This window comes from Apteryx mantelli, chromosome 19 (genome assembly GCF_036417845.1).
Source record: "Apteryx mantelli isolate bAptMan1 chromosome 19, bAptMan1.hap1, whole genome shotgun sequence".
NCBI lineage: Eukaryota > Metazoa > Chordata > Aves > Apterygiformes > Apterygidae > Apteryx > Apteryx mantelli.
In genome coordinates, this window is record NC_089996.1 from 14,581,050 (window position 1) to 14,596,779 (window position 15,730).

At 56.5% G+C, this 15,730-nt stretch overlaps 1 protein-coding gene across 6 annotated transcripts in view; it reads left to right on the forward strand.

The window, feature by feature from the left end:
* ARSG (arylsulfatase G) overlaps positions 1-15,730 on the forward strand; it is a 75,071-nt gene that overhangs the window by 36,952 nt on the left and 22,389 nt on the right. For all 6 annotated transcript variants that reach the window (XR_010886101.1, XR_010886102.1, XR_010886103.1 and 3 more), the window contains exons 9-11: positions 1,455-1,563; positions 9,053-9,173; positions 15,189-15,279. Coding sequence is in view for 3 of the 6 variants with exons in the window: in XM_067308531.1 (XP_067164632.1) it covers positions 1,455-1,563; positions 9,053-9,173; positions 15,189-15,279 (321 nt within the window). In the remaining 3 variants the exon portion in view is untranslated. The remainder of the gene's footprint in view (positions 1-1,454; positions 1,564-9,052; positions 9,174-15,188; positions 15,280-15,730) is intronic.

The window sequence follows — 15,730 nt, forward strand, 5'->3', positions numbered from 1 at the left end:
AACGTTAGCTTGTCCATGGGCAGCTCCGACTTCCTGTGTATCTAAAGATACTCCAGTGCCTGAAGTGAAATATCCAGTCAAAATCCTTTGAGAGACTCTGCTTGTTAGGGACTTGTGCCTAAAGCTTATTGGTCCTTGTTGTGCCCAGCCTGCAAGAAAGTCACGTGAAGTACAGATGCCTTATTATGAAGATGTTATTTAATACACGTGCAGAGATGTGGATTGATAATAACTGCTATACTTGATATAAGCTCCTTAAGTCATATGTGATGCATGTTGAAAGCACTGTTGATATGACTCACTGCGACTCCTGGAGAGGCTAGGACGGGATGGTGAGTTCCAGAGAAACAGCATATGCACTCCCAGACGAGAGCTGGGTTCAAAGCTTGTTGTGCAGCAGAAAGAAGATCTCCTTTCTCTTGGCTCTGCCCGAAGGAAATGGCTTTGGATTAACGCTGTTGCCATGTGCACGCCTGAAAGCAGGGCAAACAAAAGGAAATGGCCTGTAGCTTGGGAAGTTTGTTTGGTGAATTGGTTGAGATTTTCTGTTTGTCCCCTTCCCCCTCTCCCTTCCCCTGCGGCTTCTTGGGGCTCTTTATGCTGCAGCAAGAGCAGAATTTCTGCAGCACCCCTCCAGCCCCGTTTTGGTGCTCAGGACCCCTCCTGTGGTCCTTGGGACCCCAGGTGAAAAGAGGGATGGGGTGACTTCCCTGTGGCCATGCAGAGCTGCTTGTTTCCCAAAGCATGGGCTGGCAGGGGCCAGCCCCGAGGCAGAGCAGGGGCGTTTGGGCTTTGCTGGGAAAGAAATGAAAGGGTTAATTAAATGGCAGCAGGGCGAACTGTAATGTTATCAGAAGGAATGTATTTTTAATGGAGCGGTTCTGGCAGGTTGGGGGGGGGGCTGCCAGCGCTTTCTCCAGCGGAAGGTGACAGCTCACGTGCAGCGGGGCCATTTCCAGCCCTGCTTCCCTCACCTGCGTGTCTGTGTGCATCCGCACACGCACACGGGCACGCTCCTGCCCGCGGCGGCCCCTTCGCAGCCACTGTCAGCGCCCTGGAATAATTTCATATATTTCCTGCCTTCTCTGCATTCTCACACAACATCAAAGGTTGATGAAGATACTGGTGCTCCAGCAGCCGAGTTTAGGGAAACAGCACTGCATTTCTCACTCGCGAGGGCAGATGAGAAGTAAAAGGCAGCATGCCCAAAGCAGAACCCCTTTTCCTTCCTCTCTCCCTGTTTCTTTAAAAGACTCCTTTAACTTTCCTCTCCCTCCGTGACCCAGCTTCGTCTCTCCAGTGAAATCTTCCTCCTTTGTTTAGAAAGGGTCATTTACTCGGTCTCTGCCTCTGAATAGTTCCTTTATATGGGAAGCTCCTGGGTCATGAGATTTTTCCTTTCATGAAAAGTGCCTTTGCAGGAGGACGCTGAGCGCTGCCTGTTTGTCTTACAGGTGGGAGCTCAGCAAAGCAAACAACCTGGGAAGGAGGCCACCGGGTCCCGGCGCTGGCGTACTGGCCCGGCCGAATCCCCGCCAACCGGACGAGCCCCGCCGTGCTGAGGTAGGGGGCAAATGCTGCCTTTCCTGGCACCAAGTGCCTTTCTGCAGACCCAGCTGCCGTTAAACACTTGCTGTCAGCGAGCACAATTGCATCAGGCAGCGGGATGGCTCCTGTTTGCCTTGGCGCCACGTCAGGCCCCTTGCGATTAAACCAGGAGAAGGTGTGTTCCCGAGCACGGTTTAAAAGGCCACCCTGTCACTAAACAGGTGACAAGCTTTGGGAGCCAGGTGATTATCTTAATTTTGGCAGCAGCGACCCACGTTGGTTACTGACTGCGTTGTGTAAGACTCTACTTTTGTCCTCCCCAGGCCCGTAAGACTTAATGCTTCAGCAAACAGGAGTTGAAAGCTCTTTTTGTGAGGCTGGTGGATTCTCATTAGCAGCTGTAGGGATCTGTGTTTCTCTCCGCGGCCGTGGCTGAGTGCCTCCCCATAATTAACAGATGACGACGTTCTCTCTCTCCACCAAGAAGCAGGCTTAGGCTTTGTGGTTTGTGAATGGCTTTATGTGGAGGAGGGTGCGGTTGTGGGAACGGCTGGCCGGAGAGATGGGGTTTACAATCAGCTCAGGATGCGGCAAAGTTCAGAGGTGGTTCTGGCTTCTCCTGGGAGCGAGTTTTCAGGGAGAGCAGAAGGGAAGGATTGCTGTCTCCTGTTTCTCACCTCTCTGGGCAAAACTGTGCTGCAGAGATTTGTATGGAGCTGCAGCTGACCATCATGCAGCAATTGCTGTTGGCCCTTCTGTAGCGTGGTGATGGACCGCCAGGACGTGGGGCAGAACCACCAAGCCCACACCTGCTTGGGGTGTCCCAGGCCTTCACAGCCCTGCAGCCGTCTGCCTCCTCACCCTCCTCGCTGCACGGCATGCGCAAGCCAGCCCGGCCAGGCCCTTTGCTGGGACTCGCTGACCTGGGTCCATCGCCTTCTGGGGCAGAGCTTCAAAGCAAGGAGATCCGGTCCAACTTCTCTGGGTTTGGGTTGATCCTGCCCTCTTGGCCACCCCTGTCCTCCCCGTAGCAGGAGATGCCCTCCAGCTTGCTTTCCCTCATCAGCTGCTTGCGTTTGGCTCCCCTTCGTCCCTCTGTTGGCTCGTGCTGCTGCTGTCTGTGGGGCCTGCATGCCTTGCCCTGCTCTCCCTTTCAGAGGGGGAATTGCTCTGCAAAGCCAAGGCCTTTTACTGCACCTGAGGGAGCCCTAAGCCAGGCAGCTGCTGCCCTGCTCCCGTAGGCTCAGGCCATCTCCCTGGACGGCAGGGCACTCGCACTAGAGCAACAGGACCACCCAGCCCCGTCCTGAAAGACCTTATCTGCTGCTTTTCCATTTCCCAGATCCGGTCCAGCAGGTTTGACAGCTGTAAATCTAGACTGCTGCCAGCTCGGTGGTGGGCACGTGGGCTGTGCAGCGTGCCGGGGAAGGGGGGTGGCTCTGGAGGGCGCATGCCATCCCTCAAGAGTGTGGCTTGGTGCTTTTTATTATTTTGAAAACAAAGATGCAATTCACTGGGCAGTCTGATTCACGCGCCATCCTGCAAAGTGCCCTCACTGTCACGGGGGCAGCCAGGAGCGCTGCAGTGTGGAGACTGGTGTCATTTTGCAGCCATATATGGGGCCCTGAGTTGCTCCACTGACAAGCACGAACTGGTGCCTTCAGCCCAGCCGGCTTCCGGTAATCTCCTGTACGCTGACGTCTCTGCAGCTGGGAAACGTCCCACCTCACGGCTTCTCCGGTAAACAAAGCCCGAGTTTTGAAAGTGCTGGCCCAGATGCATGGAGTTTGGTTATGCAGAAATGCCTAAGGGGGAATCTGCCTCAGACACGGAAATTCAAAGTCAACAAACCCCAAGGAGGTTTCATAAAGTTCAAGTGTGTGACACAAACCAACAAAAGGCAGGAAATTGCCAGCGGAGGGCTGACGGCCTCGCTGCTGTAACCAGCTCTGCTGTCCAGACCAAATCCAGGAGTGACGTGAGCGGTGGTGCAAAACAACAATCGCTGGTTTGTGTGTGCCGCGCTCGCCCGTCGAGGGGGCAGAGCCGGGGTGGCAGCCGCTGGGGAAGCCCAGGGTCGCAAAGCCATCAGCCAGAGCAGGTCCCCATCTGCCGCTTTGGGCATGAGGTTTGGGGCTTCGGCGGGGGAAGGCTTGGGGATGGGGTACCTGGAGGCTGTGTGCCACCGTGGCCAGGTCTGGTGTTCCTCCGGGACGTGGTCCCTCTAAGAGATGCCCGCCATCTCGTGCTGGCTGGGTGCTGCCAGCATCTGCCAGGGTTTGTATGCTGATGCACTGATGACCTCGATGGGATGGGTGTTCTACTCCAAATCCCCCCTTTACCTTGCAGATTCCTGTCCTCCCCGTCCCCATGACGTTTCATCAGCGGATTGCCTTACCTCCTCCCCGTCCCATCCAAGCCACAAAGACCCCTTACAGGAGATCCCGAGAACCTGGTTTGAGGCTTTCTCGGGCACGTTTTGTTGTCCCCCTGCCCTGCAGAGGACTGCACTTTGGGTTCCTCGGAGCAAGGGGGACCGACGTCCCTGAGCGGTGATGGGGTCAGGCACTGGCTTGCTCACTGCCGAGTCTGAGAGCCAGAGCGCACCAGCGTCCACGCTGGCACAGCCTGGCACTGGCTCGGAGCCTTGCCAGCTGGCTCGGGGCCAGGCCCTGGCATCAGGAGGAGGCAGTGCGGGAGTTTCTGCTGTGAATTCCCTTTCGGGAGGCAGGGAGGGCGGCGCAGAGCCAGCCTGGGGGACGCGAGTGGCGGCCGGTGCTCCGAAAGGCCTGCCACCGCCGCGGCCGGGGCTGCGGCCCGAGCTCGTGGGCAGGGGTGCAGAGGGGAGAGGCCGCTTGCTGCCTGCAGTGCTGCCGTGGGGAGCCCAGCTCTTCCTCTGCGGCACGGAGTCGCTCTCCCAGGGCTGTCCTCAAAGGGAGAGCGCGTGCTTTTTGCTGCCCTCGTGAAATAGGGAGGTTGAAGACTTTCCCCCCGCTGACAGGGATGGGGAAGAAGCTGGAGGGGGGAATTAAATCTGCAGGTGCAGCTGGGAAACGTCCGCAGGCAAGGAGTGACTTCTGTATGGCTGGAGATGTGCAAGAGAGGCTCTGGGATCCTCTGTTAGGAATGGCACAAGGGCGGACGATGGGCAAAGGCCTGGATTAGCTGCCTGCTTAAGGCTTCCTTCTGCCCTTGAGGTTATGAAAATGCTGACAGCGTTTGCAATCTCATTTAGGAGAATAATCTGCCGAGAACTGCGTCTTGCCTCTACCTGCACCTCGCTCCCCGTGGCAGAGGGATGGGGTCCTCTGCGGGATCCCTGAGGGCGCTGGCCTGCCGTGGCCTGGGCTGCTAGAGCTCCTTCAAACCACCTGGCCTGGTATTGCTTTATTTTATGTTCTCTTCTGTGTGAGGAACAGGGGTGAAAGAGGGTTAGCGTGGCCGGAGGCTGGGACAGCTGAAGCCAGCAGAGAAATGCTGATGCTTGCTGCGGTCCTCCCCTGCGCCAGCACAAACTTGTGCCTGCACGTTGATTTTCACAGAAATCTGCCGTGTTGGCTTTTCTTAATGATATTTAATTGTCAGAGCCTCCTGCAGCGCTTGTGCCATGCCCCACACCACTAAAAAGTAGGGCACTGAAGAAATAGGTCAGTGGGATGATGAATAAGGAACAAGTTGCGCCAGCCCGACTGTGCGCGCGGTGCAGAGCTGCGCAGGAGGGTAGCGCGCGGCCCGCGGCGTCGGGAGAGCAGGTTCTGCCGCCCGAGAGGCGCTTGGCGCTGAGCAGTCATCGGGTTGTGCTGCTGTTGGCCCGAGGTGGCCTGGAGTGGAAAAGCTTTCTCTGCCGTGGTCGTGTCCAGCATACTCATCGTTTCTCACTGGTTCTCCCTTTGAAACGCCCACCCTGGTTCTCACCCTCAGACAGGCGGAAAGCCACCTCTCCGGGCTCAGGCTGCTTCTCTTTCTGCTTTGCTTTTCAGAGGCAGCAGGAAGTTGGAGCTGCTTCATTTGCTAAGAGCTCTCTTGGCTGGGTCTGTAGGGTTGGCAAAATTGGCTTTCCCTTTCAGCGCAAGTGCAGTTTCCCTAGCTTTTCTTCTGGGATCTGTGTGCTCGAAGGGCCTTTGCTTTGATGTGAACCTTGACAAAAGTCTATTTGTGGCTCTTTGTGTGGGGCAACTCTGCACTCGGCCGGAAAGATTTTTAACCACCTTTGCCCTCAGTCATCCATTACATTGTCCCCAGACCTCCCAGAGGTCTTCCATGTTCCATGTCCCAACCCTTCTCCTCCAGTTTGGTGGTTTGGTTTCAAAAAAGGTCTTGATATTGGACTTACTCTGTGTCCTGCTGAGCATGTGGTAGGACAAAAAGGGCAAAAATGACAACAGGTTGATGATACCTCTTGGCCAGTCTCCGGATGATGTTCCTGGATACTCCATCTGGAGGTGGTATGGGCACAAGGTGGTGGCCCAAAAATCCTAGCCAGATGCAGTGTAGCAGGTTTTGTCTCGGTCTTTCAAAAGAGAACCCTTCCCAAAACTGCAAGATGACCTTTAGTTTGGGCAGCACAGCATTTTTCTTTCATGCTGGTTGACGATCTGTGTGATATTTGATATCTGATGCCTTAGAAGTTTCCTTTTTGATTGCTCAGCCCTTCCCGCTTGTGTCTCGCGAGTGTGCCCCGAGGTACCAGCTCAGAAAGGGCCCTTGTGTCCAGCGCAGAGATCCGGCACACACAGGGGAGGCTTGTTATCCGCAGCGGAGTTGCTGTGTGATGTATGGGTGAGCAGGACTCTGTGGCTGCGGGGGAATTACCCCGTCCCCGCCAGCAGAGGCCGTTCACGGAGGACACCAGTTGCAGCCGTGGGTGAGGAGCAGGGTTCATAGAGGCATTGAGAACCACAGGATCTCCTGGAGCCCGGCGCTGCTGGGGCGTGCAGGACAGGGCGGTGCGTTGACATAGCCGTGGGTGGGGAGGGAATTCAGGACACCGACCCTGAGCTTGGAGTGTGACTGGTCAGGACAGAGCTTTAGGTGTTTGTCCCTTACTGGCAAGGAGGGGACCTCTGAACCAAAGTCATGCTAAGAACCTCTGACCTGCTGAAAACGAGTTGTTTCAGCTGAATTTGTTGCTTGGAGGCTAGAAGCTGTCTGACGTCACCCCAGCATCCCTACCTTGCAAGGCCTCTTTCAACTTCTAAGGCTGTAACCGTTTCCAGAGGGCCTGGCTGCTGTTTCGGGGCTGCTTTGCTAACGGTGATGTGAAAGCATACGAACGCGCGTGCTGGGGCCAGATCTGGAGGGTGCTGACACCTGCAGCCCTTGCGGCAGCCGAGGGGGCCGCGAGCCCGAGCCGAGGGTGCGCTGCAGGCAGCGGTTTCGGGTGGACTTGTGCTGACCTCGGTGAAATTCCTGCAGGGATGTGCCCTCGGTTTGTGCAGCGGGGAGCCAGATTTTTTCGGCGCCTCCTGGCCTGCCTGGCCGCGCAGGCTGCCTGTGCGAGCGCGGCCGTAGCCGGGGCTGCCTTTCAGCTCTCCTCAGCATTGTTTGTTCTTATTTGTTCCCTCGGTCTCTTAGCAGCTAAATTAAAACTCATTGAATGGGAGAAACAGGGGCCCTTAAGTTCTGGGCTTTTTTTCCTCTCCGATCACGCAACTGTGTTTGCATACCGGCTAGCAACGAGGGGCCCAGCGCCGAAGGACACACGTGAGCGAAATTCCTGCTGCCTCCCAGCCGCGCTCGCTGACCTCGGGAGGCAGCGCCGGGCCGGGAGGACCTGCTGCACCGGCCGCCTTGCCGCCACGGCCCTAACTCAGCGCCGCGGGCTGCCGCGGCTCCGGCGTGCGGGGCCCCGTCACCGCTGGCCGTGCAGCCAGCAGCTGGCCCCTCACGCCGGGCGCTCGCTGGAGAGGCCTGTCCTCCGCGGCTGCTGCTGCTCATCGGCTCCCGCGCCGGCGCCGGCCTTTCCCGCAGCTTCTTCTGCTCCCTGCCCGGCGTCCCTGCAGCGCCGTGGTGCCCTACTGCGGGGCAGCCGCGTCCCCCTAGGCTAAACGCACCGCGCGCGCCGAGCCGCTGCGTTTGCCCTCTGCCTCGGACGGGGAGCTCTGCGACGTGCCGCTTCGCCCCGCTGACGTGCCGTTGCCCCGGTCGGGGCCGGAGCCGTGCCGCGGGGCCCCCGTTGCTGTACGGCTCGCTTTAACGCTCCTGGGCTGCCTGGCGTTCGCCTTCGCGGCGCAAAGCCTCCGCGACGGGAGAGGGAGGGATCTGCTTAGCTGTCACCGGAGGGATCTGCCGTTTGTGCTTTGCAGCGGCAGGACCGAGATGCTGCGAGCGAGGGTTAGACGAGGCGGGCTTGCGGACGGGGGTCGTCTCTGATCTCGTTGGAGTTGAGCCTGCTCGCTGCCAGGAAATTTGGCCTGCAAAGGGCCAGTGACTTTGCCAAGGCTACGCAATGAGTTGGTGGCAGCCAAGGCGTTCCCGGCCCAGCAAGGAGGTTGCGAGACCTGTGGCCCCTCCGAGCCGAGCGGACTTGCTGCCTGGTGTGCGGTCATGGAGAATCGTTGCATTAGAGGTCTGGCTCCGGGCCACAAACAGCAGACAGCTCGCAGGCACGAAGGCAGCAACCTGCGCCCGCTGCCTCTCCGAATTGCCCTCCGTAGGTGGCAGGGTGCGGGATCACCCGCTCCTGCTGCTGCACCGTGCCTGCAGCGCACCCGTCGCACGGGAGTAACCGAGAACGACCCCCGAGCAATATTTTGTGGCTGAGGCGGCAGCCCCTGAAAAAAGCGGATTATGGTGGAAATGCTGACAGGCGTTTTGGTGTAAGTGCACAAAATAGCACTGCTCTCATTTTCCATTCTGGCTGCTATGGCTCGTGCTGCGCGATGCAAAAGTGTGACCACATTTTCCTAGGGCTATGGGATCTGCTGTGATTGGCGTAAAAAGTCACTGTGCCAGCACTTTCTCCAGAGGGTGACCTGGTGCCTTCCCCGCGTGCCCAGAGCCCCGGGGCCATTCCCTTGCTGCCAGGTGTGGGGAGCTGCGGGACACCGTGCCGTGCCGTGCCCCGTGTGCGAGCTTGTAGGTGCAGCACTTGCACAAGACGTGGATCACCAGATCCGGGGTGAACCAGGATGGCCAGCTTGGCTCTGAGCCGTGTCTGGGCAAAGAGCCGCAGGGGGGATAGGAGGAGTACGAAGCAAGGGCTTGCCCTGGTTACGTCTGTGCTTGCATCAATTTTTAACCTTTTGATGTAGAGCTTGGTGGTTGTGCTGGGTGCTGCAGGACCAGGGCTGAGTGTCTGGTCTTTGCCAGGAGCACTTCTTCCATCACTGTCTGTGACCTTGGGCATGTCTGTGGCCTAATTCCCCATCTGGGCAAGGACACCTGCAAGGCGGCCCAGCTGCATATGGCATAACGCAGCAGATCCAAGCTCGGAGGTGGGTCTGGGTGGCTTTTCCAGGGTGCTTCACTCATGGCTCTAATGAAACCTACCTCTTCCCTCCAGCACTATGGACATTTTCCCTACTCTGGTGGCCTTGGCTGAAGCTGAGCTTCCTCCGAACAGGCGCTTTGATGGTTTGGACGTGTCCCCGGTTCTCTTTGGGCAGTCGGACAAGGGGCACAAGGTAAGGCAGCGTCACCGTTTGGTTACTTCCTGCCACCACCTCTCTCGATGGTTGTAGTTAGCATTTCTCCCAGCTAGCAGGAGGCAGCAGGTCAGCGGCGGTGGTACCGCCCTGGTGCTGCCATTTGTCCTCTTCTCAACCTTGTCCTTCCAAAGCTGGGCACATGCCGTGGCCCCACCGGGCTCAGGCCTCGCTGTTGTGAAGCTCTGACGAGAGCCCGGTGTCGTGGGCCGAGCCTCCGGGTGCTGCCGGGTGCTGCCGGCTCCCAAGCGTGGCCCGCAGAGGCTGGTCCGCCGGAGTACTGCTGCCCGCGGCGCCTGGGACGCACGGTGCCGGCAAGCGCCGCAGCAGCCGTGCGCTCAGCGCTGGATGTGCCGGGGTACGAGGGTCCTGCCTTCCCACGGCCACGCTTGGGGTCAGCAGCCCTGGGGTGGCCGCGGGGCGGTTTGGCCGTGCTGGGCACCTTCGAGGCTGTTTGAGGAGACGGCTGAAGCCGGGCTCCCTGCACTCGAGCTGCGGTTTGCTCTGGCCGGCGCAGCCGCGGGGCCGTGACTGCGGGACGCGCTGCGGGCAGACATGCTGCGGTACCGCGGTAAAGACACGGGGGCTTCAGCTGAGACTGCTGTGCCAGGCCGGGGAAAAACTCCTGCCTCTGAGGGCCGAACAGCAAAAGCAGGTAAGGCAGAAAAAGGGAAGGGAGGAACAGAAAAGCTGGTGGCATGTAGACCCACAAGAGCATCATCTTCCTTAGCCTGTCCCTGGCTAGACGGAGGGGGTGGCTGCAGACGCGGGGGGCACCGAGCGGCCCGGGGAGGCTGCAAGGAGACACAGGGCACAGTTCCCGGGGACGCAGGGGCCGGGCCGGGCCGGCGGCGCTCCTTGCTGCCGGGGCACCGCTTCTGCAGCTGCAATCCCAGGAATTTGTGAGAGTCTGTGGTCGTGGCGCAGAATGACTGTCGGGACTCCTGGGGGCCATAAAAGGGCTTTTGGATTAGCCAAGAGTTATCTGCTGAGCAGCCCAGTTAGCAGAAATGCTTTGTTCATAAATCTGGGATTATAGGTTAAAATCCATATGGCTCTAGTGCACAGGGCTGGCGTGACTTCCCGAGTGCCAGAATCAGCAGGGCTGTATTTGCTGACCCGGGAGAAGACGCTGGCCCTGGCTGTGTGCTTGGGTTCCCGCTGCCGGCACCTGGGGGGTTTTTCACCTCCTGCGTTTCACAGCAGCCCCACGGTGCCCCAGCCTGGATTGCCAGAGCGTTTCTCTTTTCTGATCCCCAAAGGTGCACAAGCATCAGAAACAAAAGATCATGGGCACTTGGACCTAGTTGTATATGTTTTATTTATCTTGACAGATAGAGACATAATTAAGCACTCATTCTCTGAGATCCTTGGCTCAGTGACGTGTCCATTACTGATGTTCAAGTGGGGCAGGCAGTCCAGTGTCCTGCAGTTTTCTGTCCGTACAGCAACAGGAGCTGCCGACAGCTCCTTTAAGCATAAAAAATGCAGTTAGCAGAACAAGCAGTATGGCGATGCGTTTTTCTCCAAGTTGCACAAGACTTTTGCTGAACAAAAAAGTGGCTTTAATAGCAATCCCACAGATAAAGCCTGATTTTGCTTTTAAAGTCCATCCTCCTGCAAGCACCACAAGCCAGCTCTCAGTTGGGATCTTGGATTTGCTTTCTGCATCCATCAGGGTTTTGGTATTTAGTTCATATTTATGGAACCTTCTACTGAACCGTAAGATAAACTGTGGAAGTGGATGGGACATGGCCAATGTGCGCTCGGCTGTGCTCTTCCTGATTAACCTCTTACCGTGGGCTCACGATGCCGGGAGATGGGGAATAACGGTTTGCTGGGAAATGCCTCCGTTGGCCTAAGTGTGCGGTCTAGGGAAACGAACCCTTGTCAGCAGTTCCTGCGTGTAACAGGAGCTCAGTGTTTCAGACCGAGAAATAAAGTAGCCCTGAGCAGTCAGTGTGGGACGGGAGCGCAGCTGCGAGAGCGGCCGGCACGGGGCGAGACGAGAGGGCTGGAGCCGCTCGTGGGGGCTGGCGGGTGCGTGGGAAGGGCCGCCCGGGGCCGGAGCTGTCTTGACAGGGTACGTCCTGTTCGGGGAGGTTTTGTACGAGCAGCCAGTCTTGCCTAAGTGCTGCAGGTACTAATGAGCTCGTTCCTGGCGGCCCGTTCGCTCCCGCCGGCTCCCGGATCTGCCCTGCCTGTCGGCACTCGCTGATCAAGAGCGGGCGCTTGCCTGAAAGGCCCCGTGTCCTGGAGAGACTTCAGGGACTTCCAGGTATTTGAGAGAGGAAGGGATGGGTCTGCGGAGCCTCCTGCTCCATCCTCCGCCGGCACGGAGGTGCTGCAAGGCACGTCTTCCCCGTGTCCTCTGCCGCTCCAGACACGCTCCCGCCGCTGCCGACAGGTCCTGCAATGCATCGCCTCAAGTCAGGAATGCGGCAGCTCCCCGGCCTTTCCGGCAGCTCCCCGGCCGGCGTCGGCGTGCTTTCCGAGCGGGTTTGTGAACGCTGTCAGAGGCGAGGGTGGGAGCAGCGAGAGCCCACGGCTGTGGATTAACCCCCGCAGGGCTGGGCTCTGCGCGCCCCCCGCGGCCGCGGCCTGAGACGGGTCGGTGCTTCGGGGCCGGGGTCCCGGCTCCCTCCCACGAAGGGCGGATGGCACAGCCGGGGCGTTTCCGTGACGCGGGACGGCGGCGGGACGGCGCTGCCAGATGTGCTGCGGCTGCCCGGCCTGCCGCGCACGCAGAGATAACCTCTTCCGGAGCGGCGTGCAGCGCCTAGCGCCTGCGTGCCCCGGGTCAGCCCGGGCCTCGCTCTAACGCGGCGATCGCTTCCCGCGCGGGAGCGAGCACGTGTCCCCGCTACCTCCCGGCTTGGCTGCCTGCAACGCGCTTGGCAGGGGGAGCGAAACTCCCTTCAATCATGAGCTTGCGAGCAGCTGATAGCAAAACCACCTTTGATGTTGCAGGGTTTTCCTTGACACAAATCCTCTCGAAAGCAGTTCCCTTTCTCACTCCGCCGTCTGATTTACGCACGGCGCTGACAGCTGTTTTTCTAATTTCGGCCTGCCCCGTGCTTTGGAGGCCGGTGGCCGGAGGTTTCCCTGCGTGAGCTCCCCGCGGTAACCTTGCTCTGCGTCCCAGCCCGCGCACCAGGCACCGGTACAACCTGTGACTGTGCTGGGGCCGACGCCAAGGTCCTGTTTTGAGCAAGGGCTATTTACAGTAAAAATAAACACATCATACAAAATGTATCAAGGGTACAAGTGTCAGACAAATAAGCTCTTTCCATTAGCTTAATGTCAAAGGGATGTGCTCCTCCTCCCCACGCACTTGCTCACTTATGAAAACAGCCTGGAGGACTAACTTCGGAAAACAGATTTTCTGGGGAGAATTGTTTTTTTTTTCTTTTTAAATAACAATGTCACAGATCAATAGATGGGTCATAAACCTTGGGAACGGTTCTTGAAGGGGCTCAGTAGAATCAAGCTCCTTATTTATTGCAGTAAATTATAATAGATTTTCTTATCATGGGGTTTTATGAGGTACAATTAGGAAAAAGCTTGTTGGTAGCAAAGAAAGTTTAAGTGCCTTCACACTGATGTTATAGCATCCAAACTGGGCACTGTGTTGCTAAGGTTAAAGTTGTCTGGCTAAAGGGTGTAGGCGAAGCCTAGCTTTAAGCCTGGAAGCAGGTGGATTGGTTCGACTCTTGCTCGCATGGTCCTAGTAGCTTAGCTTAATGGGCCCTTCAATAATTAGTAATTTCCGCTTTGGAGCTGCTTTATCTTGAAAGAGGGGTGTCAGCATAAGTGGGGTCAATAGCAAGGATTTCTTCTCGTACAGAGTACACTGTATGCCTCTTCTGTTTCCCTCCTGAGCCTCCCACAAACGGTTTTTAAGTATTTTTCTTAAAACATGATTTTTAATCCAAATTTCAGAAGACTTTTTTTTTCCCTTTTATTGCAATTGAGGGAAATAAAGGAATTCTTTATGAAAATGAAAAAAAAAAAAAAAAAGAAGTATTTTGAAATCCCCCCCAGAATTCTGGCATTTCTTGAATGAGTTATGAAGGGGGCCCCCAAGACGGCGTCCCTGGTGCGGCTTAGCCCGGCCCCCACGGGGATCCTCGGCGCTTTTCCGCTGCTCTGCGTGGTTTAGCTGCAAGGCCGGTACCCAGCCAGGCAGGGTGCTATGGTGACGGGGCCCTGGGAGCACCTCTGGAGAGCCGGGAGGGAGGAAACCCAGCTCCCTGGCGGGTGCCGGAGCTCCTGAGCTGCTTGCAGGGCATGGGGGTGTGGGAGGAGGGACGCTGGGTTTGAGGAGGGACCCGTGCTGTATTACGCCCCGTTGTAAGGGCAGGAGCAAATGGGAGCGATCTCTGAACTCTGGGGGCTCCGGAGGTGCAGGAGCGAGTGCGTTCGCCCGGGGTGTTCACGTGCCCCAGGGCACAGTTCCTGTACAAGCCAGGACGGCAGGACACCTGCTAAGTCATTACAGCGCTGATCAGCTGCGAACACTGTTACTAAACTTGGCACGGCAGCTGCCTACAACTTCAGCAGATGTTTCTAATTTTTAGCACAGTGGAAATTTCTTGAATCACTTTTAAACTCCATTCCTAGGGAGGAAACCTCTAGTGACTCATCACTAAATGAAGCTATTGGCTCCAGAGCAGATATTATCTGACAGACAAGCCCACTGAACCGTCCAGCTCACTTGTCTTCTCACTCATGTGTGCCAAGGCAGTCATCCTGTGCAGATCAAGTGTCCTAAATACTGAAATGGACAGATTCGACCCACCCTTCCCTCCTTCCCTTCCTCTCACCCCGATTCCCATTGCCGTGACTCTTGTTGTCAGGGAAGGGAGCACTCTGAGAACAGGGTGAGTCAGCCAGAGGAGATGGACCGTGAATGGCGTTTCAACACCTAACCTAAGAGAACAGCCTCTGCTTCACTAGAGACATGAGGTCATCCTGAACTTGTGGCTTGTTTGCTGGCCCCAGATAACTGCACGGATCTCTTAGATGTCCCTGCCATGAGCTGAGCTGTGATCACAGCAGGAGGGATGGAGACGTGTGTCTTGTTGGCATCCTGTTGTACAGTAGGGCAGTAGTGGGTGAAGGTACAGTAGAAGAGCACCTGAGCCTCTGTACAAAGACCATCATCACAGCTGATAGCTCTGAGGAATTCTGGAAGGCCTCATGCCTTCAGGATCCCGTTCTTGCAGCAGAACTGGTCTGGGGAGATAAACTCCAAGGGTTACTATCACTGGGGTAAATCAAGAGTAGAATCTGTATTTCCATTTAGGAAATGATATTGATCTTTTTGGAAGAGAGTGGATGAGATTTCTATCAAAGGGGGTTGTGGCTGAGGACAAGCAAGGAGAATACAACAGGAGACTGTATGTAGTGCTACGCCATCAGCAAAGAAATAGAGATGTTACCTGCCATTGCAGCGATGGCTGCGGTTGGGCTAATCTCGCCCATTTAAGCACTGAGATACTCCTGTTGAGAAGTGGTAGAAACCAGGGTGATCATTACGAACAGGTGAAGCAGATGCTGGAGTCTCCCTTGTGCATAATTAGTGCCCATCCAGCAGTTGCCAGGGAAGATGACAGGCTCAGCGGGCCCCAGCTGCTGAAATATGCTGCAGGAGGAAGCGTCTGTACAGATCCCCAGTGAGCAAAGGGGTGAGCTGACAGGTGGCAGATCTTTCATGGTCCAACACTGTCTTGGTCATGCCCTCTTGCAGGACCAGGAAGGCTCGAGAGAGACATTGATGTTTTCTATTTTCCTTTTGCTGTCGCACCTGTAGGCCTTTTAGCAGGTAAAATGTGGTTTGTTGTCAAGCTCGTATGTTTTGCAGGGGCTAAATGGCATCTTTAAATGTGTGCACATGTGGGACATGGTCTCGTGGGGGGAGGGAACAGGTCTTGGGACAAAGCAAACTTTCTCTGCTTTGGTCTGACATGTAATCTTCTGTTCTTCCTGCAGACACTGCTTCACCCCAACAGTGGGGCAGCTGGGAAGGATGGAGAGATAAAGGCACTACGACTGGCTCGGTACAAGGTGTTTTACACAACAGGTACCATGTCCATTTTGGAGATCATAAAGTCTAGAAAAAAGCTTCTGAAGTTCTTGGTTACTTGCTGATAGGCTTAAAAGCCAAATCAGATTAATACAAGCAAGCACAAATCCAGCAAGAATTAAGTATATGCCCACACGTGTCTGCATGACGTCCTTTGCAGCCCTGGGTCGTTGACCTTGGAAGCACTCTCAGACTAGCAGTGGGGCCTGGGCTCCCAAAGTTGGGACACTGTGGGAATGGGCTGAGAGCACCCTCTCTGGCAGCCTCCATTCACCCTGACATCTAATAGTAGGGCTTTTCTGGGCCAAAAATTTTATATGCTTAAAAATAGGCCTGTGCTGAGGGTGTTGAGCTAGTCTGAAGATGAGATGTTTAGCCTGAGGGTCACCATTTCATGAGACTTCAAAGACAGTTTTCTGCTGGAGGACTAGCTGACTCTTGGGCCCTG